Source organism: Callospermophilus lateralis, chromosome 17 (assembly GCF_048772815.1).
Source record: "Callospermophilus lateralis isolate mCalLat2 chromosome 17, mCalLat2.hap1, whole genome shotgun sequence".
NCBI lineage: Eukaryota > Metazoa > Chordata > Mammalia > Rodentia > Sciuridae > Callospermophilus > Callospermophilus lateralis.
The window spans coordinates 64,962,331-64,990,061 of NC_135321.1; the positions used below are offsets into that span (position 1 = coordinate 64,962,331).

At 35.8% G+C, this 27,731-nt stretch overlaps 1 protein-coding gene across 2 annotated transcripts; it reads left to right on the forward strand.

Annotated features, from left to right (window-relative positions):
• Positions 1 to 193: 193 nt before the first annotated feature.
• Positions 194 to 23,906, forward strand: Cep76 (centrosomal protein 76). Of its 2 annotated transcripts, none has more exons than XM_076836633.1 (12): positions 194 to 389; positions 910 to 1,065; positions 2,338 to 2,413; positions 3,180 to 3,404; positions 4,745 to 4,930; positions 6,712 to 6,809; positions 8,868 to 8,996; positions 13,489 to 13,677; positions 17,535 to 17,701; positions 19,057 to 19,390; positions 20,944 to 21,161; positions 21,557 to 23,906. In XM_076836633.1, exons 1-12 carry the CDS (start codon positions 327 to 329, stop codon positions 21,693 to 21,695), a joined length of 1,980 nt encoding a protein of 659 aa, XP_076692748.1. In that variant the 5' UTR covers positions 194 to 326; the 3' UTR covers positions 21,696 to 23,906. The 2 variants fall into 2 exon arrangements, with proteins under 2 accessions (XP_076692748.1, XP_076692749.1); XM_076836634.1 differs by having other exon boundaries at positions 3,387 to 3,404.
• The last annotated feature ends 3,825 nt before the right edge of the window (positions 23,907 to 27,731 follow it).

The following is a 27,731-nucleotide window of genomic DNA, read 5'->3' on the forward strand; positions in this document are numbered from 1 at the left end:
CCAGCCTTCTGCCGGCGCGTGGCGCGCAAAGAGGCGGCCAGGGGTAGACAGGCGGTGGGCCTCGCCGTAGGAGCCCCGGCCAGGCGCGGCGGCGGGGGCGGGCCCTGAGGGAGGGCGGGCGGCGAGTGAGGATCAGGCAGCGCGGCGGGCAGCCCCGGGTCCGGCGCCGTTTGAAAACAGTTGGCGGCGGCGCCGGGGCAGCCGGGTTCCCGCCCAGCCCCGGGTCAGCCAGACGCGGCGTCGCGCCCCTGGGGACACGCGCGAGGCGGGTGGCTGAGCCGCTTGGTGCTGCAGCCGCCACTGTCGCTCCGGGGCCCGCCGCCAGCATGTCGCTGCCTCCGGAGAAGGCGTCGGAGCTGAAGCAGCTCATCCACCAGCAGCTGAGCAAGGTGCCGGGGCGGCGGGGCGGCCGGGTGGGTCCAGTCGGGCGACCCCGGGGCGCCCTTCGACCCCGGCGCGGACCAGCCTGGGGCAGGTCCTCTCGCATTTCCCGCGCCTCACCAGCTCCGGAGGATGACCTGCATGGCCCTGCGCTCGCGGGCCGAGCCTGGGCCGGCATCTGGCGACCCTCGCCGGGTCCTGGGTCGGTCTGGGTTGGTCTGGGTCAGCCCTGGGTCGGCCCTGACGCTGCGTCTCCGACCGGGCGGCGGGCACGGGTGCCTTGCGGGCCTGCGGGCCTCCGGGTGCGGGGCTGCGGGGCGAACCCGGGCCGCCGGCCCTCGGGAGGTGGCGGAGGGGAACGGGGGAAACTGCAGCGACACTTTGTGGAAGGCGTGCTCGAAGAGTTCTTTCAAAAAGTCCCCTTTTCTTGTTCAGTTGCGGTCAGATAGTTTTGGAAGCCGCAAACCCGAGAAGCAAGTTTTAGCTGCTTTGTGATGATGTGAGTTACAATTCGAATTTTCTGCGTAGATGGATGTCCATGGCAGAATAAGAGAAATCCTTGCTGAGACCATACGGGAAGAATTGGCACCGGATCAGCAACATTTGTCGACCGAAGATTTGATAAAAGCCCTTAGACGTCGAGGAATCATTGATGATGTGATGAAAGAACTTAATTTTGTTACTGTGAGTTAAATTTTAGGGGGGGAAATTTGACAATATATTGATCGTGCATAACACTTCGGTCTGGGCTTGGGGATGTGGCTCAAGCGGTAGCGCACTTGCCTGGCATGCGTGCGGCCCGGGTTCGATCCTCAGCACCACATACTAACAAAGATGTTGTGTCCGCCGAAAATAATAAATAAATATTTAAAAAAAAATAACACTTCGGTCTGTATTGGGTGCCTCTCCTGATTGATTGAAGTCACTTTAAGGTCATTGTGTCTACTAATAGCCTTGTTTCAGCGTTCAGTATGGCAAATAGTATTTTATATCAGTGAAATTTGAGTTACCATATTTCTTTCTGTGCATAGCAGAATTTTGTATTCTTTTAGATCAGTAATCTGAACTACACATGCTTTCTTGGATTGTTTTATAACATTTTAGGTTAAACTATTTTAAAGAAAATACGCTTAGGAATTTAAAAAAAAAAATACTTGACTCAATAAGAGCTCTCAAATCTTTTCATACATATAGGTCAAAGCTAAGTGATAGCCTCTTGGTATATTAGTAAGTAGGCCCTCTTTTGAAAATGAGACAGTAATGAGAAATTGTGACCTCGATACCTGGGTAATATAATGTAAAAATAGAATGAACTTCATAATACATGAGGGAATTAAGTCTGTTCATCCTTTTTTTGGTTTTTGAGGCTTATGGAACCCATTTATTAAAAAAAAATTGACCTAGTAAAAGCTATTGCTATATGAATGTCATATTAAAACCAGTTCATGGTGGAATCTTAAGCCAGTGTTATATAAGGTTTAGAGAAAGTTTAACCTTGTATAAGGTGTTAAGGATTTGTTTTGTCACATTCTGTGAATGGTAAGACAATTTAGACTTTTTTTTTTTTTTTTTAAGCAAATTATGCTCCTTAACGCACTTCTTTTTTTTTTTTTTGAGAGAGAATTTTATTATTTATTTGTTTTTTAGTTATCAGCGGACACAACATCTTTGTTTGTATGTGGTGCTGAGGATCGAACCCGGGCCGCACGCATGCCAGACGAGCGCGCTACAGCTTGAGCCAAATCCCCAGCCCCAGACAATTTAGACTTTAGGAATAACCAGTTTTGCTGTCTTTTATGCAGATATTTGTAGGTATTTATTTTCATTATGCTAGGAAAATAAAGTGGTTTATTTTATTTTTGAAAGGTTATTATCCTAACTGCTTTTGATTTCAGTGTGCTTGGCATGTTCTTACCTATGATTTGTGTTTTGATTTTTTTTTCTCTGCCTTTTTAGGAAAATGTTGATCAAGAACTTCCTTCCTCTCCAAAACAACCTGTTGGTTTTGATAAACAATCAACATTAAAAAAAAGTATGTATATGTTTTTTAACATTACTACAGTGTTTGATAGAAAAAAATCAGTATTTATTTTTCAAAGTGAAACCCTTAGGGCTGGGGGTGTAGCTCAGTGGTGGAATGCCTGCCTCCCATGTATGAGGCACTGGGTTTGATCCTCAGCACCACATAAAAATAAATAAAGATATTGTGTCCATTTACAACTAAAAAAGAAAAAAAATTTAAAAAGACTGAGACACAGAAAAGCAAAAAAAATATTTTTTTAAAAAATGAAACACTTAAAATTTGATGGTTAGTTTGTCTAAACTTGGATTTCATTTTGTATGTAGTGTATCATTTCATATGTAGCACATGAAACATGAGGACATGAAACAAGAAACTCTAGTTTCTTGTGTTTTAGTATGATTTTATAAAAACAGTACAACTTTGCTTTTCTAACAGTAATATAATTATTTGACAAAGCACTTGCTAAGTTGATAACTGTCTGAGTTGGTTTATGGGGTAGAGGAATGTTGTATAAACAACTAAAAAAGCAAGCTACAGAAAACCTTGGCTGTTAAATCCTTTCCAGCTGGGAGAAAGTAGCCAGGATATAAACTCAGAAAAGGATATGTATTATGTATCTTTTTGTCCCAGAGTGCAAATGATCTGCTCCATAGTAAATTTGTTGCTCTCTTTTTTAGTCTTTGGTTTTATTTCAGTCAAGTTATTGTTTCCTAATGTCTTGATCACAGTCTAAGTTATTTGGCAGTTTCCTCATATATATTGCTACACTTTACAGCTAATATTGATCCAACACGGAGGTATCTTTACCTTCAGGTTTTGGGTGGAAAAGCTTTCTTGGAACATCTTCAAGAACCTGAGCCTTTACCTGGACAAGTTTGTTCAACTTTTACTTTATGTTTACATTATCGGAACCAACGTTTTCGTTCTAAACCTGTTCCATGTGCCTGTGAACCGGATTTTCATGATGGCTTTCTACTTGAAGTACACAGAGAAAGCTTAGGTAAGGATGGGAAATACATTCAATTGAATAAATCTTGACAGGTTTTATTGCAGAAAACTATAACTTTCCCTATAAATTTTTTTATTTGTTTGTTTTGTTTTTGTGCTGGGGATTGAACCCAGGAGGGTTCAACCACTGAGCCACATCCCTAGGCCTTTTTTAATATTTTTACTTAGAGACAGGGTCTCATTAAATTACTGAGGCTGGCTTTAAATTTGTGATCCTCCTGCCTCAGCCTCCTGAGATGCTGGGATTACAGGCATGTGCCACCACACTTGGTAAGGAGAGATTTTTTTAACGGATGAATCTCTCTTTTCTCATATTGCTGTGTTTTTTTGTTTTGTTTTTTTTTTTTTTTTTTTGAGGGGAAGGTGGGTAATGGGGATCATCTCCAGCCCTTTTTTATGTTTTATTTGAGACAGGGTGTTCCTAAGTTGCTTAGGGCCCCATTAAATTGAAGACGCTGGCTTTGAACTTGGGACCCTCCTGCCTCAGTCTCCTGAGCTGCTGGGATTACATGTATGTGCCACCATGCATGGCCTATAAAGGCATTTTATACACTTTCGTTGTTTGTATTTATAAAATAAGCAAAGTTATAGAATTATGCCTTCATAAGTTTAGATTTTAAGATTGATAATGCATTCATAAATTGTTTTTCTTTATAAACAATGTTACTTAATAAGGCAGTTAATGAGATAAATTGCTAGATCCAAGGCTTTACATCTTTGAGTTTTCTGTAGATAATACAGTGGTATATCGGGAGGTTTAAGAGCAAGGTAGCTCAGCACAGGGGTGCATACCTGTAACCACAGACTGAAGGCTGATGTGAAAGATTGCAGATTCAAAGCCAGTCTCAGCAACTTATCTAGATCCTGTCTCAAAATAATAAAGGGACTGGGGATATAGCTCATTGGTAAAGTGCCCCTGGGTTCAATCTCCAGTACCCAAAAAAAAAAGAAAGAGTAAGATTCTTGCTGTGAAGATAATTTAAAAAAAATGTTTTTTTTGAAGAAGGGTAAAGGTAGTTTGAAAATGATGTTATTTAATAGCATTTTATCATATTAGCATATAAATAAAGAACAAACTCATTGTTTATGGGTCAGAAAGAACTGACTATGTATTAAGTAACTAAATGACGCATCACAATTCTTCCATCCTCTCAGAAGTTAGTGATAAAACTATTTTTATTCCCAGCCTTTGGCATGCTTTCCAAGACATAACAAAGTTATTCTATTTGGTTTTGTATTAGCTTAGTATAATTTTCAGTAAGTTTTCTTTTATATTGGCCTAAATGAGAATGTAACTTGATTTTTTTTTTTTTTTCTGATTTATGTTGCTAGGCGATGGAACTAGAATGGCTGATTCAACAACAATGTTATCAATAAGTGATCCAATTCATATGGTGCTAATCAAAACTGACATATTTGGTGAGACCACCTTAGTAGCATCCTATTTTCTGGAATGGCGATCAGTTTTGGGTTCAGAAAATGGAGTAACCAGTCTGACTGTGGAGCTTATGGGTGTAGGTATGAGTGTCACTCTTACCTTTTTATAGGCACAGTTGGTAAAAACATTTATACCTCTATTTTAAAGATGCCTTCCTTATAAGCCAAGAGGGAAGGAAGCCTGTAGAGTTTCTTTCTTTTTTATTGTTTTTTTGTACTCGGGATTGAACGTAGAGGTGCCTAAACACTAAGCTACATCCCCAGCCCTTTTTAAAATATTTTTTTTATTTAGAGACAAGAGTCTCACTGAGTTGCCTAGGGCCTTGTGAAGTTGCTGAGGAGGCGGTCTCCAACTTGGAATCCTCTTGCTTTAGCCTCTTGAGCCACTGGGATTACAGATGTGTGCCACTGTGTTGGCTTAAATGGAATTTCATTAGCATTCCATCTTTGGGAACTTTTTGACAAACAATACCAGTATAGCACTGATGAGGCTGGCCTTGTCTTAAGAAAAATGTTTTTCTGGAAAACAAATATAGAAATTTTGAAGGTTTTTAATTTATTTTCATTTGCTTAAATAAGTATGAGACTATAGAGAAACATAAGATTTTTGGCATGCACAAATATACATGTGCAAAAAGCTTATTCCTCTTTAGCATATCCTGGAATACAGTGCATCTAGTCAGTACTAGTGACTCCTAAAGAATATGGAGTAGGGCTGGGATTGTGGCTCAGTGGTAGAGTGCTGGCCTAGCAAGTGTGAGGCCCTGGGTTTGATCCTCAGCACTACATGAAAAACTAATTAATTAATTAATTAAGGTATTGTGTCCAACTACAACTAAAAAACAAATATAAAAAAAAATATATGGAGTAGATTTTTTTCTCAGCATTTTACAGTGGACTAGTCAGACTTGGAAGGAGGTAATAACTACTTGCTCAGTATAAATATTAATGAATAGTTGTTGTCCTTCAGGGCAAAGTTCATGCCTGTCTTATTTATCATTGTTTCCTTGGAATCTTGCATATTGTCTGTTATGTAACATTATTTTTTGCTAATAAAATGGAAAACCCAAAAATCTAAAACCTACCAATGTTTTTTGCCTGACAGAATGGAATTTCATATTGACACTTCTTCACAGAGTTAAACCTGACCAGTGGACAGCATAGCTTTAGTAATGATTTGGATTTTAAACCAGACCTAGAACATATATTTCATTAAATAAAAAGTAGAAGAAAAAAATGTGTTTTTTATGTAGGAAATTTATTAAAATAAAAATTCCCAGTTATTTGTCTTCAAAAATAGGCCTAACATAATAATCATAGTAATGACCTGGAAACAAGCATATTGATTTCCTGAAGCAATATTAAATACTTTGGTTATGAAGTACATTTGTTTTCTAATTCTTTTAATCTAGACATGGATTGAAAATTTGTATTCCTATGTGATGTGATAATAAGGATAAATGAGAATTTCTCTATGACACACAAAAAATTCTTTTTTTTTTTTCATGGAGACAGAATGAGGTATTGCATTGACTTTGTATTTAATGTAAGTCTGGTTGGTAAAATGCACTTAATAAAGATAAAAAATTAAGAATCCTGGATTCATTAGATCAGAAAAATCTTAAAATTTATTAGAAAGCCAAGAAAATAGTTGATCTCCTTATAACTAGATAAATGTTTTGTTAAACATATTTGTGTTAAAAAAGGTTCATTTTTTAATATGAATATTAATATTTATGTGAATATTAATATTTATTCCATTTAAGTGGAAAACACCAAGTTAAGTTATTTTGGTTACACTTTGATTGACTATACATAGTATTGAAACTTGTGAAGTTCTAAATCTTTATTTATCTTTATAGGCACAGAATCAAAAGTTTCTGTGGGAATTTTAAATATAAAACTTGAAATGTATCCACCACTCAATCAGACATTATCTCAAGAAGTGGTGAACACACAGGTAATTCCTAGTTTCTCCTGGTATATTTGTTTTTATTCTGTTGATCCTAGAAAGTACTCCCTTTTTGGAAATTGCCATGCATTTTTAAATTAATACTCAAAGGTTAATAAAAGAACTGAGAAAGAAAATGACAAAGATTGCTTTCTAGGGAAATCTGTGGTGTATTTTGGGAAATGTAATGGATGTTTGAAACGACATAAAGGAGTAGCCTCAGTGGGTGTGGTTTGTTCATTTTGTAGACTTTTATTGAGAGATTGGTGTCATGCAGTTTCTGCTCTGTACTCAGCACTTGCTTCTGGAAAGTTTGAAAAGGCTTTCTTCCCTAACTCTGCTGTGAGATCTCTTTTATGAAATGCAATGCTGACTTTGTAAATCTCTTTTATTGAGTAGGTGAGTGGCATAACACAATCTTTGTTTTATTTTGCTTTCAATTTTTTATTAGGCTCTTAAAACCCTTTCAGATCTCAGATCTCTGCTGCTTTCTTCTTAGGTCTTGAGATTAGTAGGTTTCTCCACCCCTTCAGGGGGGTGTGCCACCCTGTCCTTACTTTGCAGGTTATGATCATCTGCCACCTTTTGTCATGATTTCTCCTGGACTACATATATTGGTCCTGAAATTGTGCTTTTTACTCAGTCATGCCCCTTTGTATTGTTCTATTTATAGTGTTCTAGTGACTTAGTTTTATTTATCTTTTTTGGCGGGGGGGATTTTTATTTTTACTATTATTTTTTGCAATGCTGGGGATCAAACCCAAAGCCTTGTACATGTTAGGCAAGTGCTCTATCACTGAGCTTTTTGGGGTTTGTTATGTTTTTGCTTTCTTAGTTTTACAGTGCTAACCCCTCTCCCCCAGGTAAACAGTGTCCTACTCTGCTTTCCTGAAACAGCTTCTTAGTTCTGAACTCTCATCTTCCTTTAATCTGGCATTGAATTATATGTTACATAACACTTAGTGGGAACTGACCTGATGTTACTTGTAAATGAATAGAAATGTGTACATATACATACATTATGTATGAGTTTTAATTATGTTTTTTGTAAGTTTATATGATACATAAGGAAGTAAACATTTGGGTTTTACTTTTTTCTTTTGTTTATTATGTTGACAAATAAATGGGTTTGGTGTTTGTATGCGTTTGCCTACGTGCACGCATACTAGGAATCGAACCTCAGGCGTCTGGCAGGTCGTGTAGACTTCTACCACTGAGCTATATCCCCAGTCCCAACAACTCTAGTATTTAACATTGTTTTATAAACATTTCTCATGTTTTTGCTGTCTTGTTTGTTTTTTAATGACTGTAGCCTAAGTTTATTTTCTTATTTCATATATTTTTTCTAACTTTTCAGTCTTCTCTTTAAGATTATATTAAAATTTTCAAGTCAGAAATATTTATTGATCTTAAACAGATATTAAAAAGGGCCAGACACTTTTCTAGATGCTGAAGATGCAGCAGTACACATGGCATACAGCTTGTTTTTGGAGCCTAGATTCTGGTGAGAAGACAAACAGTAAAAATTAGTCCATAAACAAAGTACCGGATAGTAGAAGGTGTTAGGTGGAAAAGTTTCATGGGGTGAAGTGTGCAGTAGAGTGGATACTAGGAGTCTGATTTAGGTCAAGTGATTAGGAGAGGGAAAAAGGACCAGATGGCAAGAGCAGCATACCAGGCCAGAACATTCCAGGCAGGGGGAACAGTAGCTTAAAGCAGAAGTCCCTGAACAGAATCAAGGGTCCCGTGTGGATGGGGCAAGAGAAGAAAATGAGGTGGATACCAGAGTTTGGAAGCCCATGCAAGTACTCTAGAGTGTGTTAGAAAATTACTGAAGTGTTTTAAACAAGGAAGTGACAATATGATTTATTGTTTACAATTTTCTGTCTTGGAAGAAAAAAAAGATCACTTGACTATGTTGTAGAGACCAAATAATATGGCTAGTCATAGAAACAAGGAAGTATGCAGGCTCTTGCAAATATGGTAATGGGAAATAGATATGTATTGTGGTAATCGAGGAGATGGAGTAGAAATTGAAAAAAATATATTTTTCTTTTAAATTTTAAGCTTGCTTTGGAACGTCAGAAAACTGCAGAGAAAGAGCGATTATTTCTTGTGTATGCCAAGCAGTGGTGGAGAGAATATTTGCAAATTCGACCCTCACACAACTCACGGCTGGTGAAAATTTTTGCACAGGTTTGTAAATTATATCAGAAAAGTTTCTTTTCTGCATATGGTAGTTAGTATTGTATATGTAAGTTTATTTAATTTGCTTTTATAAAATGCAATGCTGACTTTGTAAATTTCTTTTATTGAGTAGATGAGTGGCATAACACAATCTTTGTTTTATTTTGCTTTCGATTTTTTTAGGCTCTTAAAACCCTTTCTGACTTTATTTAATTTTTAAGTAGATGAAAATCTGTTTTATTTAACCTGGAATAAACCCATTCATGATACTTAGAAGTTAGATAATTCACCACTTGGACTCTGTGATTTCTGTAAGTGCAGCTCTTGTGTGCAGAACAGAGGCTCTGGACATAAATTATTTTTGTTAGGGTTTTTTTTTTTTTTAAAAAAAAGTCACATGCAATAATTCTGTATAATCAAGATCTCTAACTTAGTGACTACTGATGTTCAGCTGCAGAATTCCAACAACAAATGCTTCTTGGCTTACAATTGGGATTACATCCTGATAAAATAAAGCCATCAGAAGTTGAAAATTTAATATATCTAACATACTGTGCATCACAGCTTAGCAACCAGTAGAGTGTCAGTTGTTTACCCTAAGATCATGTGGCTGATTGAGAGCTGTGGCTGCCTTGCATGGAGAGATGGTATCATACTGCATATTACTAGTCTGGAGCTCAAAATTGAAAATGAAATATGGTTTCTACTGAATGCACATAGCTTCACACTATCTAAAGTGGAAAAATTGTTAAGTCAAATCATCCTAAGCCTAGGACTATCTGTATAGATCTCTGCCTCTGTTTTCCCAAATCTTAAGCCCATTCCCCCGCCCCCTCTCTTTTTTTAAGTTTTTATTAGTTATTGATGGACCTATATTTATTTATTTGCTTATATGTGGTGCTGAGAATCAAACCCAGTGCCTCACACTTGCTAGGCAAGTGCTCTACTACTGAGCCACAACCCCAACGCCCATTTTCTTTTTAACAAATCAGTATGAAGCATATAGTGAGATCCTGTACTTTTTGTAACTTTTGAGGAGACATCCAAATCTTTTACGTATGTTTAACCTTATATAAATGCTTCTTTATAATGTAATATTGCTTTAAATTATATTTCTTAGATCCTAGCTTTACCCTGTTCTTCTCCCTAGATGTTGGGACAAATGAAAAATGGTTTAGTTTCTAGATGGGAAGTTTGGGAATGAGAGTCCCTGGTTATCTAGTGGTGGGAATGAGGGAAATAGCTTCAGACTTTACAGAGGCATTTTTTTCAATGCTTTCAGTGACTGGGTAGGCAAGGTAGTGCTGAATCAGCACAAGGGCATGGAGAAACCACAATCAAAATATAACTTATCTTCCTGTTTTCTAGTCAAATTGCAGATTTTCACTGAGGTGGAATCTGAGACCAGAGAGGACTCAAGAAGTGGATCAGATAAATGACATATCACAGAGAAAGGAGCAATGGGCTAGGGATGTGGCTCAGCAATAGTGTAGTAGTAGGTAACAGGTAGTCCTGGGATTGATCCCCAGCATGGGATGGGGTGGGGAACAAGGAACAAGAGGTTGGTGTGCAGCTAAGGAAATCAAGGGATTATGGAATTTTTTAAGATCAAATGGCAACTTGGTCCTGGCAGAGTCTATATTAATTTGCATATTGTTTTGTTTTATTTTTTTACTTTTTAATTCTAATTTGTTATATATGACAGCAGAATGCATTACAATTCATATTACATATAGAGCACAATTTTTCATATCTCTGATTATACACAAAGTACATTCACACCATTCATGTACTTAGGGTAATAATGTCCATCTCAATCCATCATCTTTTTTATCCCCATGCTCCCTCCCTTCCCCTCTTTCCCCTTTGCCCTATCTCCCCTTTACCCCACTATGAATCAGCCTCCTTATATCAGAGAAAAGATTTGGCATTTGGTTTTTTGGGAGTGGCTAACTTCACTTAGCGTTATATTCTCCAGCTTCATCCATTTACCTGCAAATGCCATGATTCTATTCTCTTTTCATTGTTTTGTTGTTGTTTTTGTTTTGGTTGAACCCAGTGGCACTTAACTACTGAGCTATCATTGAATTGCATAGGGTCTTGCAAATTTGCTGAGGCTGGCTTCAGACTTGAAATCCTCCTGCCTCAGCCTCTCAAGTGATAGGGATTATAGACATTTACCACCTGCCCCACTTAAAACCATAGTTTTAATCCAGAAAATTATACATGGTCTGAAAAAGAATTTGCTCCTTCCAGGCCCAAGAGGAATTAAATTTCCAGTAGTACTATGCAGTAGCACTTTCTGCAGAGATGGCAATGTTCTACATCTGCTATGGGATCTACCAGCCATGTGTTGAGAACTCAGAATGTGGCTAATGCAACTAAAACTGAAATTTCATTTAATTTTAGTTAATTAAAATTTAGAATAAAGTTCTGGTGTTTTTTTGCACAGTAGATTGACTACAAATAATATGTACTGTAAATTTTTGAAAGCTTAAAGAAAGGACTTTGAATGTTTTCACCACAAAAATAGTAAATGAGGGCTGGGGCTATAGTTCAGTGACAGAGTGCTTGGCTTGCACGTGTGAGGCACTGGGTTCCATCCTCAGCACCACATTAAAAAAAATAAATAAAGGCATGCTGTTCATCTACAACTATAAAAAATTTTTTTAAAATAGTAAATGAGATATGTATAGATGTGTGTGATTCTTATGTATTAAATTTTTTAAAAATCAATAAATTTAAAAATGGGAAAAACTTTCTTATTGGACAATGCAGATTAAGAAGTTGAAATATTGAAATTTTCAAGACTTGAATAATATGGGGATATATAGGTAATATATTAAATATTATTATAATGAAACATGATGATATATCTTGTATTCCAAGATGCTACTCTTGATGGCAGATAAATTTATTGTTTAGGTACTCAACCTTTTCTTGTCATTAGTGCCTATCTAACCAAAGATCTATGGACCCATCAGGGTCATTATATACTTGGTAATCCTTTGTTCTTTTCCTCCCTAACTAGCTGGGCAACAATTCATTTAACGACACCTTTTAAAATTTTTAGTGCAAGAAATTTTAAAATAAGTTACAGAAATTGAAACTTAGGGCTAATAATTTTTTAAGATAATATTATAATTGCTTGAGGATATCCTTTTAATGTTCTGCTTGTGATTTCAGGACTTAATATTATACTACACAAATTAGTAATGCTGAATTAATGTAAAAGAAAATCAAATAATAATTTTCCACTTTCCCCCAAATTAGAATCATATTTTGTTTTAGAATTTGATGGCAATCAGAATTGAGAACTATCAGAACGAGTGAAAATAATAAGTTGTTTTACTCTGGAGTGTGTAACAATTTATGGTCAGATGTGTATAATAATCAAATATAAGTGATAAGTAAGTTTTTTTTCCTTGCTGAGTGAGGATTATTCTGGAGAAGTGATGTCTTTGTGATGTAGAGAGATTAGCAGTTCTGATTGTTGGAGCAGGTAGTGTTCCTGTTGGCTGAGTTAGGTTTTGTCTCCTGAGAATCCTGGCCTTGGTCAAGGGTGTGGGGTCTCTAGACCCTGACCAGCTGTTGGCCCTTTCTCATGCTTCGGCATAACTGTGAAGTTAAGGAATGTGTGTGCTTGGTGATGTATTCTCCCTTCAGTCTCGAGACTGCTACACACAATAATAGTTATTAACCACAAGTATTAAGAGCTAGAATGAAAGACATTTTCCTAAAATGTTTTTTAAAATTGTGCTTTCGGTTGACTTGGTTAACAAATGGCTATTTTTCTGGATCTCTGAAGTGGGATGCTATAATAAAAACAAATTAGAAATAAGCTCTGATCATTCTTATATCAGCCAATCAGAATTGTTGTTTGTTAGGATACATATTAAATTGTTTGGTAATATAAATAGTACTTTAGCTTAGACCCTCTATCCCTCCTGTACCTGTCTGCCCACTGTTTTTTCAGATCAATTCTTACTGTTATAGACTTTGCTTTTGATGGTGGTGGGAGGTACTAGGGGTTAAACCCCAGGGGCACTTAACCTCTGAGCCACATCCCCACCCTGATTTACTCTTCATTTTGAGATGGGGGTCTTGCTAAGATGCTCAGGGCCTTACTAAGTTGCTGAGGTTGGCTTTGAACTTGTGGTCATCCTGCCTCAACCTCCTGAGCCCATGGGATTATAGGTGTGTGCCACCACTCCTGGCTGTCTTAGGCTTTAGAGTTGGACAGTTTAGGGTTTGAATCCTGACTCTGTTGTGTGATAGTTATAGCTTCTGTTTTTTTAAATATGAAATGAAAATAATATAGATGAGAATTAAAAGATTATATGAATAGTGCTTAGCAGCTTAGTGCTGGATTTATGATTAATGGTAAATGACATCCAGAGTTATTTTAGCTCATACTCATGTATTAAAAAAAACAAAAGATGTTAAAATTGGGGGATGACAATCTGTCATTATAGATGATGTTTTCATCCTTTTCTTCCAGGATGAAAATGGAATAAATAGACCCGTCTGTTCCTACATTAAACCACTTCGAGCTGGCCGGCTTCTGGATACTCCACGGCAGGCAGCAAGATTCGTTAATGTCCTTGGTTATGAACGAGCTCCTGTTATTGGAGGAGGAGGTAAACAGGAACAATGGTGCACTCTGCTGGCCTTTCTCTGTAGAAACAAGGTATCATACACACATAGTAGAATTAAGTAGCAAGTACATCATAGTTATTCTGGACTTACAGTACACTTATAAAAGAATGACCTTAGAAAAAATGTACGTACTGTCAGTTTGAATAAGAAAATCTTGTTCTCGTCATTTGCCATAAACATTTTAAGTGTCTCAATACGTAAAGACACGTCTTTGTTTTCTCACAGTTTCTTATGTAACTTATGATGATTTCTACAAGGTACGGACATGTTAAGTACTAGTCAGAAACCAAGCTATAGAGTGAATTTGAGAAAGCACTGTGACCAGAACTATGGTCTGCTGGTACAATTCTTGGGTTAACTTTTGCTTGGGTAATATTGCATATATTTAAAGGGAAAATGGCAGTACAAAATGAATATGGGGAAAAAAACTTGGATTACATGGTAGTTTTGTTTAGTTTTAAACACAGTATTAAAGACATGTAGAATAAATTTGTTAATGTTAATTTTTTTTTATTGGTTGTTCAAAACATTACAAAGCTCTTGACATATTTCATACATTAGATTCAAGTGGGTTATGAACTCCCATTTTTACCCCAAATACAGATTGCAGAATCACATCGGTTACACATCCACATTTTTATATAATGCCATATTAGTAACTGTTGTATTCTGCTACCTTTCCTATCCTCTACTATCCCCCTTCCCCTCCCATCTTCTCTCTCTACCCCATCTACTGTAATTAATTTCTCTCCTTGTTTTTTTTCCCATTCCCCTCACAGCCTCTTATATGTAATTTTGTATAACAATGAGGGTCTCCTTCCATTTCCATGCAATTTCCCTTTTCTCTCCCTTTCCCTCCCACCTCATGTCTCTGTTAAATGTTAATCTTTTCCTCCTGCTCTTCCTCCCTGCTCTGTTCTTAGTTGCTCTCATTATATCAAAGAAGACATTTGGCATTTGTTTTTTAGGGATTGGCTAGCTTCACTTAGCATAATCTGCTCTAGTGCCATCCATTTACCTGCAAATTCCATGATTTTGTCATTTTTTAGTGCTGCGTTATACTCCATGGTGTATAAATGCCACATTTTTAATCCAATCATCTATTGAAGGGCATCTGGGTTGGTTCCACAGTCTAGCTATTGTGAATTGTGCTGCTATGAACATTGATGTGGCAGTATCCCTGTAGTACGTTCTTTTAAGGTCTTCAGGGAATAGTCTGAGAAGGGCAATAGAATGTTAAATTTTTTTAATGACTCAATTTTGATAAATTAAATATATCATGGGATGTTCCCTAGAAGTCTGAATTCTAAGAATTATGAACAAATAACACTATAACATTTAATTGTATTGAAACAGGAAAAAAAGAGAACTTACCTTCATCTATTATTGTTTGGAAATAATTCTGCTTATTCTGAGGTTGTATAAATAGTATGGTAGTCTAAGTAAAGCTCAAACTATGAAAGAAACATTTGGATGATGTTGATATGACAGAGAAATTATGTATGGTTTTTCATTTGTTATTGTTTTGTAGTCTGGGATTGAAGCAGGAGGTGCTCTGCCTTTTAGTCTTTTTCATTTTTTGAGACAAGATCTCGCCAAGTTGCTGAGGCTGATCTCTAATTTGGGATCCTCTTGCCTTAGCCTGGCAAGTTCTTGGGATTACAGGCATGTGGCACCAGTCTTGGCTAAGACTGTGTCTTAAAGACAGTTAAGAAAACATTTAATTTTATTTAGCAACAAAAATTAGATTTGTTTCCAAGGTCTAGTTCCCAAATGTTATATATTTATGGACTTTTTAAAAATTTCAAATATAATAGGAATAATATATTTACAGTTGTGTCTATAATTATTTTGTAAAGCAAATAATCACTCTTCCAACTATTTTTATTTTGGTACCAGGGATTGAACTCAGAGGTGCTTAACCCACTGAGCCATATCCCCAACCCAACCCCACCCTGCCTTTGTTTTTGAGATAGGGTCTTGCTGAGTTGCTGAGGCTTTGAACTTGGGATCCTCTGCCTCAAGTCTCCTGAGCTACTGGGATTAGGGCATACACCACCAAGCCAGCTTGACTGTTTTATTTATTTATTCATTTATTTATTTATTTTAAATATTTATTTTTTTAGTTATAGGTGGATACCATATCTTTATTTTAATTTTATGTAGAGCTGAGGATTGAACCCAGTGCCTCATGCATGGTAGGCGAGAGCTCTACCTCTGAGCCACAACCCCATCCCTTGACTGTTTTATTTTTAAAGAGAAAGTATATCTTAAAAAGGAGAACCTTGAAAATTAGAGTAGTCTTTTACAAACAAGCCTTACAATAGTAAAGGTGAAACTTCAGAAACCCATAATTCTTTTCCAAACTTACAATTTCTTCATATTTTTGGGTTTTTTTTTTAAGTAGATATCACTTTTTCCACAATTATAAATTTCCATAAGTAGAAATGAAACTATCTTGCTTTATAATTTAACATTATGCTATGAACATTTTTTTCATATATTGGTATCTTTTTGTGATTTCCAACTTCTAATGGTTATTTCACATTTTCTTGAGTCAATATATAAAATCTACCTATTTCTCCATTGTAGGAACTGTTTCTTTTGGCCAACTTGTGCTTCTAGCTTTTTGATATTATGAATGAATTTTTGCATTGATTTTTTTTTTTTTTTCTCTGTGTGTGTGTGTGAATTTTGGTTTTTTACCAAACCTCAGGATAGAAAGTATGGGTCTAAAAAATTGTGTAAAGTCAATTTACTAACTATAAAATAGTACTTGCCTAGAATGCATAAGCCCTGGGTTCCACCCCCATTACCGCAAAACAAACAATGCAGAGCCACTAATTTAAAATTTTGAGGGGAAAGGAGGCCTTCTTCATTCTAGCATTCAACTCAATATTTTCAGGGCTGGGGATGTAGCTTATTGGTAGAGCACTTGCCTAGCATGCCCATGGTCCTGGGTTCCATCTCCAGTACTACAGCAACAAAAAGTTATTTTCACTTTTGTGTGTTACCTGCAGTATTCCATACATAAATACATATCTTTACATAATGTAGTCATATTATTTTTATAGAGTTTTTCTCAGAACATATTAGAAATTTTCTGTGTGCAGTCTTCATAATTTTTTTAAATTGTGAAATGTAGCAAAGAGAATTTAGAAAACAGGGAGAATGATGTATAATCTACACTAATAATAGGCATTGTTGTCATTTTTGTGTTTTTTCCCAATCAAATTTTCCTATATATTTCCTTGAAATTATATACAGATGCTAAAAATCATTGGTGTGTGTTCCATTTATTTACAACTTTTGCTATATGATTTGTTAGCTTGCTTATTCGTGTCCTTTAGCTATTCATTCATGTATTAAAATCTTCCTGATTTTCTTCCTACATTGTATGAGTTCTTCATAAACTTTTGAATCTTAAGTTCTGCCTATTAAAGTGTACATCATATCTGTGAGAACTTAATTTTTTTAAATTAATTAATTTTGTGGCCCTGGGGATCCTAGCTATGCAAGCATTGTATCACTGAGCCATTTTCCCCATTCCATGAACACTAATTATGTAAAATAATTTCCTTCCAGAATTAGTATGTTTTCCCCCATTCTCTCAATTTAATACTGGTCTAGTGATTAAAATTGAAAAATTTTGATAAATTTTGATTGTAATATTGCATATAAATATCAAGTGAGGTGACAATGTAAAGAAATAAGTACTTGGGCTGGGGTTGTGGCTCAGTGGTAGAGCGCTCGCCTAGCACATGAAAGCCCTGGGTTCAAACCTCAGCACCACTTAAAAATAAATAAAATGTATTGTGTCGAACTACAACTAAAAAATATTTTTGAAAAAGGAATAAGTAGTTGATTTGAATTCATTCTATCCTGTAGGGTGACTGTGAAGATCATGCTAACCTTCTGTGCAGCCTTCTTCTTGGATATGGGTTAGAAGCCTTTGTCTGTGTAGGGACTAAGACAAAAGCAGTACCTCATGCATGGGTTATGACTTGTGGAACTGATGGAACCATCACTTTTTGGGAGAGTTTAACTGGACACAGGTGAGTCATCTCAGTTTGTAGGATTTTAAAATGAAGGTGTCAGTATTTTAATTAGTTGATTTTTGTGGCGTTTGGCATCAAATCCAGGGCCTCAGCACATTAGGCAAGCACTGTACCTCTGAGCTACATCCCCAGCCTTAAAAATTGTTTTTAAACAGGGTTTTTGGGGCTGGGGATGTGGCTCAAGCGGTGGCGCGCTCACCTGGCATGCATGCGGCCCAGGTTCGATCCTCAGCACCACATACAGACAAAGATGTTGTGTCTGCCAAATACTGAAAAATAAATATTAAAAATTCTCTCTCTCCCTCTTTCTCACTCTCTCTCACTATTTCTTTAAAAAAAAAAAAAAACAGGGTTTTTGTTCATATTGATGTATTGAAGGTACACGTTTATAATTTTAGTTATTAGAATATTTTTGGAGACTTCAGTAAAAAATTACTTCAGTATGGGCTAGGATTGTGGCTCAGAGATAGAGCACTCGCGTAACATGCGTGAGGCACTGGGTTCAATCCCTAGCACCACATAAATATAAAATAAAGATATTGTGTCCATATATAACTTAAAAAAAAATTCAATATGAAAGTCTGTGCCCCTGAAAAGAAGTCTTTACCGACATTATACTAGTAAAAACTAAATCATAGTAACTTTTAGCTATGTGTAACTGGCATACTTTTTTTCTGACAATCATACCTAAATCTGAAAATAAATTTAAGTTGTAAATCATGAATTCTTTTGAAAATTGGATGTGGACACCAACTCCATGTTGGTAAGTCCACTGGACTTTTTTTTTTTTTTTCCAGTTCATTAGACTGTCTTGGTTTAAAAAAGAAGTTGGAGCACTCCCTCTATCTTGGGACATTCTCTCCTTAGCTTCAGTGGCTATCACTATCACTGCCTATCAGTTTTCATTCTTTCATTCTGGATGTTCTTCTCAGTTTTAGTTCATCTCATCTTTAAATGGTGAATGTTTTAAAGACACATCCCTGGATTGCCTTCTCATTTCCTTGGGTCTTCTTTCTCCTGCATCAATAATCATTTTGGTTAGTCATGCCTGCTAATATGTTGCTAAATTATTCTAATTATATTATCTGAGATAAACTTTTTTGATATTGATAATAGACATAGAATATATCATATTGTTAGGTGAATACAATTTGGTTTCTATATTATAAGATGTTCTTTGCAGTTAATAGAGAGTAATCAGATTGTGGAAGTATACAAAGGAAAAACAAGTATTAAACTCTAGTTCTGGAAGGTAGTTATGGTCTTGTGTTAGACTATTTTTTTCCTCAGTAAGATACTGCCTGTAATTTAAAAATTTTCATTATGTAAATTTATAAATTATTTTTTTTTAGGTATATTCACAAACCTATTAATCCTGATGAGCCTCCGCTTGCTGAACAGGCCAAACCATTGTACCCATATCGAACGATTGGCTGTGTTTTCAATCATCAGATGTTCCTTGGAAATTGTCAACCCTCTGATGCAGTAGAAACCTGTATATTTGATTTGAATGATGAATCCAAATGGAAACCCATGAGTGAAGAAGCAATTAAATCTGTGTGTGCCCCAGGAGCGACAACATCCCTTCCTCCCTTTCCACCTCTGTGTGCATCCACAATTGACGCATCCGTCACAAGTAATGAAATAGAAATGCAGCTGAGGCTCCTAGTGTCAGAACACAGAAAGGTAATTAATGCCAAAATAGTTGTAGGTTTATACCTTTTTCATTTGTTCATGTATTGAACTGTTTTGTGCTTTTCTTTTTTGGTACTGAGGATTGAACCTAGGGGCACTTAACCACTAAGTCACATCCCCAGTTCTTTTTAACTTTTATTTAGACAGGGTCTCACTAAATTGCTTAGGACCTGGTTAAGTTGCTGAGGCTAGCCTTGAACTCACTATCCTCCTGCCTCAGCCTCCTGAGCTGCTGGGAGAGGGTATCATTTTACATCCACCCATCTAGGCAAACTAGATGCCAGTGTCAATCATTGTCTTTAATGGTACCTGTAAACCAGCAAGTGAGATTCCCATTTTGCCACAAAGTGTAGTTGATTATGAACCTTTGTGATGAGCAGAAACCTTGAATGTGAAGTTAGGAATTGATAAAATACATTACATTATGGTAATCAAAAGATTCATAAGTTTGAAAAGTTTTTATTTTTTAATTTTTTTTTCAGTTGCCAATAGATCTTTATTTTATTTATTTATGTGTGGTGCTGAGAATTGAACCCAGGGCTTTATACAAGCTAGGCAAGTATTCCACCACTGAGCCACAAAACCCCAGCCTCCTGAAAAGTTTGTTTGTAAATGTAGGTTTCTTTAATGCACATGTTATGTATAAAGGAAACCATAATTGCCTTTAATATTCCATGGAAATATACGCTCTAAGCTCTGTAAGGACCCCTAGCTGATTGTCTTTTTTTTCTGTTGTAGTATAAAAGTCAAAGCTTTTGGGAGAGTAAGTGCTCAGTTTAATTACATGTATCATTAATTTGTCCCTCCCACCCACTGCAGGTGAGTTGATGCAGATTCAGTCTTTTTTTTTTTTTTTTTTTCAGTTGTTCTTTTTAGATGTCTGAGACAGTGGAGTATATTTTGACATATTATACATACATGGAGTATGACTTATTCTAATTAGGCAGATTCAGTCTTATAAACTCTTTAAATTTAAATAAATATGGTCTCCAAATTCATTGACACTTCTTGTCTTCATACTAGGACTTTTCCAGGTGGCCACTTGTAGTAGATGTTTTAAAAGTAGAGGATATAGCCAGGTGTGGTCAGTTGCCTGTAGTCCCAGTTGCTCAGGAGGCAGAGGCAGGAGGATCTTGAGTTCAAAGCCAGCCTCAGTGACTTAGTGAGGCTCTGTGCACCTCAGTGAGACCCTGTCTCTAATAAAATAAAAATAGGGCTAGGGGTATCTGGCTCAGTGGTCGAGTGCCCCTGAGTTCAATCCCTGGTACCCCCCCACCCCTACACAAAAAAGTATAGGACATAAAAACTTCATGAACATCATTGTATTGAATGTCTTTCCGTTATTTAAGAATTTAAACCTGGTAACCTTTAGTTGTCTTCTTTTTATCTCTCTTTATCCTTAGGATACTTAATAGGAAGTTTTAAAAACTATGGCAGCTTTAAAAAATTTTTTCTTGGCATCCATTAAAATAATTGACATTTTTGTTTGTTGGTTTTTATAATATTAATGCACTTCACTTTTTCTTTTCCTCTTGAATATGTAGGATCTTGGCCTCACGACTGTTTGGGAAGACCAGCTTTCTTATCTTTTATCACCAGCGTTGGCTTCTTATGAATTTGAGCGCACCACAAGTATATCTGCAGGCAACGAAGAATTTCAGGATGCCATAAGGAGGGCGGTACCTGATGGTCACACATTTAAAGGGTTCCCTATACATTTTGTGTATAGAAATGCAAGGCGTGCATTTGCCACCTGTCTTCGGTAAGGTGGCATTTATGGATTTATAAAATTTTTTTTGCCTAGAATTCTTAGAAACCAGTTAGTCTGGTAGTTATTAGGAGTGACAGCACAACACAAGCATCTGGGGAGCTTTTACAAAGACCTTCTTGCCACACATTTTGTTAAGTCTGACGTAGCCCTAAATAGTCTGGGGTAATTTCCTCAGTGATTTTGGTTGAGGATCTCTGATCTTGACTAGTGTATAGACTATGGGGAAATATTCCATAATTTGAATAGCCCAACCAGAATTATTGAGCAGAGATAGGATTTATCAAATATTAAGATACTTATTATATAATTAAATACTGACTTAGTTGGAAATAAGAAAGTAAAGCCTGTGTCACTTCTTAATTGAGTAAATTTTCTTTCTAACATAGATCCCCTTTTTGTGAAGAAATAATCTGTTGCCGTGGAGACCAGGTGCGACTGGCAGTTCGTGTCCGAGTGTTTACTTACCCCGAATCTGCATGTGCTGTTTGGATCATGTTTGCTTGTAAATATCGCTCTGTATTATAGGACTAGCATTTCCATAAGAATTATACCTGTGTTTTACTGAAATTTTACACATTATATATTACTAGCTGTTTGAAGGTTTTTTATTATTATTATTATCATAATCTGCTTTGGATGTCTTATTTCAATTTTGTATAGACCTGACTGATAATGTTTTAAAAAATCATGATTTGTGTATTTCAAGTCTAAGGATGAAAAACTTGTAAAAATCTTGTTGAATTTAATATAAATTAAGTGTATATTCTATTTTAATAAATGCTACTTTGTTTACAGGTATTCAGTAGTTTAAATATGAATATAAAATTTACTCAGTTTTCTTTACAGTAATAATTATCATAGAGGTATATAGCTAAGGGTTTGGACTATAGTAAAATCAAAGTGATTATTATTTTTCAGAGGCGAATGAAATTATTTTAAATAAATTAGGAGGAATTATCCTCACAAGATTTATTAATTGCATATATAAGAATACATTTTGGTGAATTATCACTTTTGTGGTTTACCCATGATGCTGGGGATATTTGAGACTTCCCAGAAATTTTTGGAAAGACTTCTTCAGAGTAGGAAATCAGTAATTCCACAAAAGCATGAATATTAATAACAGAGCTCATATGAAAGTAATTCAGTAATTTATAAATATTTATTGTTACAGAAGTGTATTGGGTATTTAAAATTTTTTTTCTCTTGCACCCCTGTATTATGATACAGATCTTTTTTTTTTTTTAATGCTTATTTTTTAGTTTTAGGTGGACACAATATCTTTTCCTTATTTTTACGTGGTGCTGAGGATCGAACCCAGTGCCTCACACATGCCAGGCAAGCAAGCTACCACTTGAGCCACATCCCGAGCCCCAATACAGATTATTTTCTATAATTAATGGCATTCTATCACTATTACTGTTTTTAGTGGTCAGAAGATTTATTTCTAACCTCTTAATGGATTCCATCTTCTGAGACCACTTCTTTTCATTGTGATAAAAACGTCAGTGTATGTGTGAATAACCTAAGTGAGGGAATCATTGTGTGAAGCCACTGAAAATAAGTAATAAATGAGTGAATCCATGCTCCTATTTTTAAAAATTGAACAGGTTTTATGTGAGCAAAAGTAAGCATTAAAAAGACTCTAGCAGGGCTAGGGCTGTGGCTCAGTGGTAGAGCGCTTGCCTAGCATATGTGAGGCACTGGGTTCGATCCTCAGCACCACAAATAAATGAATAAAGGTATAAAAAAAATTTTAAAAAGCAGTTCAACTTTCTATAAAAGGCTATGTGATGTAAGTGATAGGTTTGATTATCCTTTTAGCATCTCTGTACAAAGTTTTTTGTTTTTGCTTTTGGCAGTGCTGGGGACTGAACCTAGGACCCTGCACATGCTAGGCAAGCATTTTACCACTGAGCTATATATCCCAACCCTCCGTAAAGTTCTTAATTCAGTTGCTTTATCCAGTGGTCTTCTTAAAGTAAATGTATATCAGTTGTCTATCCAAGTTATTTATTCTATTTGTCATTAACTATTGCAAAGTACACGATTTTTTTTTTTTAAATAAAGATATCTTAAAATTTACTTTTTTTCTTTATTTTTATGTGTAGTGAATATTTATGATTTAACATGTTTTAAAAGTCTGGAACTATTACTATCCTATTATCACTTTTCATTGAAAATGGTAATCAGATGTTTCTTGTGAGATCATATTTAAGAAATTAGTGAAATAAGAATGAAGACATTTTTATTTGTTGCCACAATTACACATAAAGCTATCAACAGAGAAAATTACTCATAATTTTTAATTTTTGAGGTAAACTATAAAGCACATAATAAGAGACACAGACTGTATATATGCTGTGTGTAGTGGCACACACCTGTAATCCCAGCCACTTGGGAGGCTGGGATAGGAAGACTGCAATTTCGAGGCCAACTTCAGCAATTTAGCAAGGTCCTAAGCAACTTTGTGATTACTTAATAAGTACTACTTACTAAGACCCTGTCTTCAGAACAAAAGATAAAAAGGACTGGGGATATGGCTCAGTAGTTCAGCACCTCTGGGTTCAATCTCCAGTACCAAAGAAAGAAAAGAAGAGGCAGACTTTATATGGGCTATTTTATCATCAAGTAATCAAGGCTGTACTGATGTTAGTCTGGGTTTCCTGCCTTGCTGTACCATGATAACACGTGTTTTGAATGTGCTTTTGGTATAAATTCTAAAATAAATTTGCTTTTTATGCACTTTAATAAGAGTCTGGCATTAATTAATATTTTTCTTTGAAGATAGTCTAATGACTTCATTACTAGGATTCTCTTACTAATAATTTTTCTTAAGAATTAAATTTACCTTTGTATATTTAGCTGTTATAAGGTTGTTTATTAAAATTTTTTGTATAACGTGTAATGTGTTCTTTTTGACAATATGGATATTGACATAGAGAACTATGTATTTATATGTATATTTACTTAGTAGAAAAATATGAGAAGCCCCAAAACTTCATTTTTCATTCTCAAGCATGAACCTGTTGAATAAAACTTACCTAAATCCAGTTCTAACTTATGGAAAACTCCAAGTGCCTTCAGAATTTTTTCTAGTATTTAGGTATACATCTTTAAATATGATCTGCAATATAATGGTTTCATACTTTCTACTTATGTGTAGTATAGGAGTTGGATGATCTGTTTTTAACATGGACTTAATCTTTGTAACAGTGAAAGTAAATACTTTCCAGAAGTCTTTATTTAAGAAATTTTGAGGTTAAAGGCTGTATAAAATCTTAAAATAGCCAAAGAAACTAGATGTCATCCTAATTTGAAGAGCCACATCATATTGTTTTTACCATGATATAGTTAAAGCACAACTCACTTATAATCATTAATGTACTTAAATATTGGTATTGAATGTTGTTCAAAATTTTCTTCTGAGGTTTGGTATGTTCTTTGAATTTTCATTTGGCTTATAATTGGATTTAGAACTAATTATGTAATACAAGTGTTAAAATAGTCATGGATTTTTAGAAGAAAAGGGAAGGGAGCTCTTAATTGGCAGCAGTTCAAATGTTGTGTTTACATGAAATGAAAGATTTATCTGATTCTATTGAATTTAGATTTGTAATCTAAATTCTATGTTTTCTAGTGTTTTTGAAATACAAAAGGCATTTATGTCTATGGCACCTATATGTGACATAACAAAATTTATAATATGTTGTGTGTGAAGTCACCAGTGGGACCAGAATTACTTTTTAAAGAGGATGACTTTGGAAAGCTGAGGCCCCACGACAGGCGACAGGGTGCCTGAAGTTACTTGTGGTTGGCAGGTTAAGAAGGATGTGAATTTTGCTGTTCGAATACTTGAGAGATTGAATCAATTACTGAATACTGAAGCAGTGCTCACTAATGTGCATCCACAAACTATCTCAGTCATATTTAGTTTGTATTCTGAAAGAATTCTGAAATTCATTTACAAATTAGGTATAACTAACCAATTGTTACTTGCATATTTTCTTTGCCAAAATATATGGTGATAGAATGGTAGGCCCAAAGTGTATATTCAGTGGTTTGTAAGATAGTGAGATTGCAGTCATCACTCATTTTAGAACATATTTCGTCACCTCTAAAAGCAGCCCTGGACTTTGTAACTCAGTCTCCTATCTCCACATCCCTTTTAACTCCCAACACTAAGCACTAATTTACTCTCTAGATCTCCCTATTGTGAACTTGCACATGAATGAAATGAAATAATACATAGTCTTTTGGGTCTGGCATCTTTTACTTGGTATAATGTTTTTAAGGTGCACCCAGCTTGGAGCATGTACCATGCTGCTTCATTGCTTTTTTTGAGTGACAACTCTTCTATTGTGTGGATATGCCATATATGTTTGTCCTTTTGTCAGTTGGTATCTGGTTATTTTTACCTTTTGACTGTTATGAATAATGCTCCTATAAATGTTTGGGTTATTACTGAATTGAAAGAGTTCTTAATATGAGGTAGGTAGAAGTCTCTTATTAAACAAGTGATTTATAAATGTTTTTTCCCCATCTGTGGATTAGCTCTTCACTTTTGTGATGCTGTCCTTTGAAGTACAAAAGTTTTTAATTTTGATGAATTCCAGTATGTTTGTGATTCAAAGTTTTGGTGTCCTATCTAAGAACCCAATATAAGGCTGTGAAGATTTACCTGTTTTCTTTTTAGACCTTTGTAGTATTAACTCTCACATTTAGGTCTTCACACAATTAGGCAAACAAGTTTTCTGTTAATTTTGAATATGGTTTGAGATAAGGATCCACCTTCATTCTTTTGCATAAGCATACCCAATTGTAACAGCACTATTTTTTTTGAGACTCTTTTCCCTCTCCCTGTTCAATCGTCTTGTCACCCTCATTAAAAATTATTTGAGCCGGATGTGGTGGCATATGCCTATAATCCCAGTAACTTGGGAGGCTGAGGCAGGAGGATTGCAAGTTCAAAGCCAGCCTCAATAATGGTGAGGCACTAAGTAACTCAGTGAGACCCTGTCTCTAAATAAAATGTAAATTAGGGCTGAGGATGTGACTCAGTGGTAGAGTGCCCCTGAGTTCAATCACCTGTACGAAAAAAAAAAAATTATTTGACCATTGACATACAGGTTTATTTCTAGACTTTCAATTCTATACCTAGTACCACACATTTTGATTACTGTTGCTTTTGTAGGTTCTGAAATTGCAAACTGTGGTTCTCTCAACTTTGTTCTTTTTCAAGATTGTTTTGGCTATTATGGGTCCCTTGCAGTTTCATATTAATTTTAGAAACAATGTCAATTTCTAGAAAAAGGCAGAAAGGACTGCCTTCAATTTGTGGATTATGTTGGGGAATAATTCCATCATAACCAAGTTAGGTCTTTTGATCTTTTGATTCGTGGACATGGAGTGATTTTACATTTATTCAACAATGAGAATATTATTCCTATTTTTTCCCCTTTTGATGGTATTATAAATGGAACTTTTATTTATTTTCTCTTTTTTGTAGTTTTGTGGCCAGAGCCTTGTGCATGCTAAGCAAGTGCTCTGTCACTAAGCTATGTCTCCAATCCTGGCATTGTTTTAATTTCAGATTGTTCACTAAAAGTACATAAAAACACAGTTGATTTTTGTATATTGATTATATATCCTGCAACCTAACGAACTTATTTATTAGTTCTAAAATTTTTTAATGGATTCTTTAGCATTGTCTTTACACACTGTCATGTCATCTACAAAAGAGATAGTTTTACTTTCCAAGGCAGATGTCTTTTATTTATTTTATTTATTTGTTTGTTTGCCTGATTGTTGTCCTAGCACAATGATAGATGGAAGCAGAAGAGCAGACATCTTTTTCCTCGTCTTGGGGAAAGCGTCCTTTATTTCACTGTTATGTTAACTGTGCTTTTTTTAAAATATTTATTTTTTAGTTAGGTGGATACAGTTTCTTTATTTTACTTAATGTGGCGCTGAGGAACAAACCCAGTGCCTCATGCATGCTTGGCGAGCCTCTCTATCTCTGATCGAGGACCCCAGCCCCTGTGTTGTTTTGTTTGTTGATGGCTTTTATCAGGTTGAGAAAGTTCCCTTTAACACCCCCTTTTTTTTTCAACTTTTTTTTTAAGTTGTAGATGTACACATAACTATTTATTTTTATGTGGTGCTAAGAATCAAACCCAGTACCTCACATTTGCTAGATAAGTGCTCTACCACTGAGCTACAACCGCAGCCCTTAACACCTCTTTTTTTTTTTAATGAAAACAATACCTTTATTTTTATTTATTTACTTTTATGTGATGCTGAGGATCGAACCCAGTGCCTCACATATGCCAGGCAAGTGTTCTACCACTGAGCCCCAGCCCCTTGATTCTTTTTTTTTTTTCTTATTTTATTTTTTTATTGGTTATTCAAAACATTACAAAGATTTCAGAATCACATCGGTTACACATCCACATTTTTACATAATACCATAATAGTAACTGTTGTATTCTGCTACCTTTCCTATCCTCTACTATCCCCCCTCCCCCCCTCCCATCTTCTCTCTCTACCCCATCTACTGTA

Coding starts and splice junctions, on each gene's coding strand:
- Cep76 (XM_076836633.1), top strand. CDS start 327: ATGTCGCTGCCTCCGGAGAAGGCGTCGGAGCTGAAGCAGCTCATCCAC. Junction 390..909: donor TCCACCAGCAGCTGAGCAAG/GTGCCGGGGCGG, acceptor TTTTCTGCGTAG/ATGGATGTCCATGGCAGAAT. Junction 1,066..2,337: donor AAGAACTTAATTTTGTTACT/GTGAGTTAAATT, acceptor CTGCCTTTTTAG/GAAAATGTTGATCAAGAACT.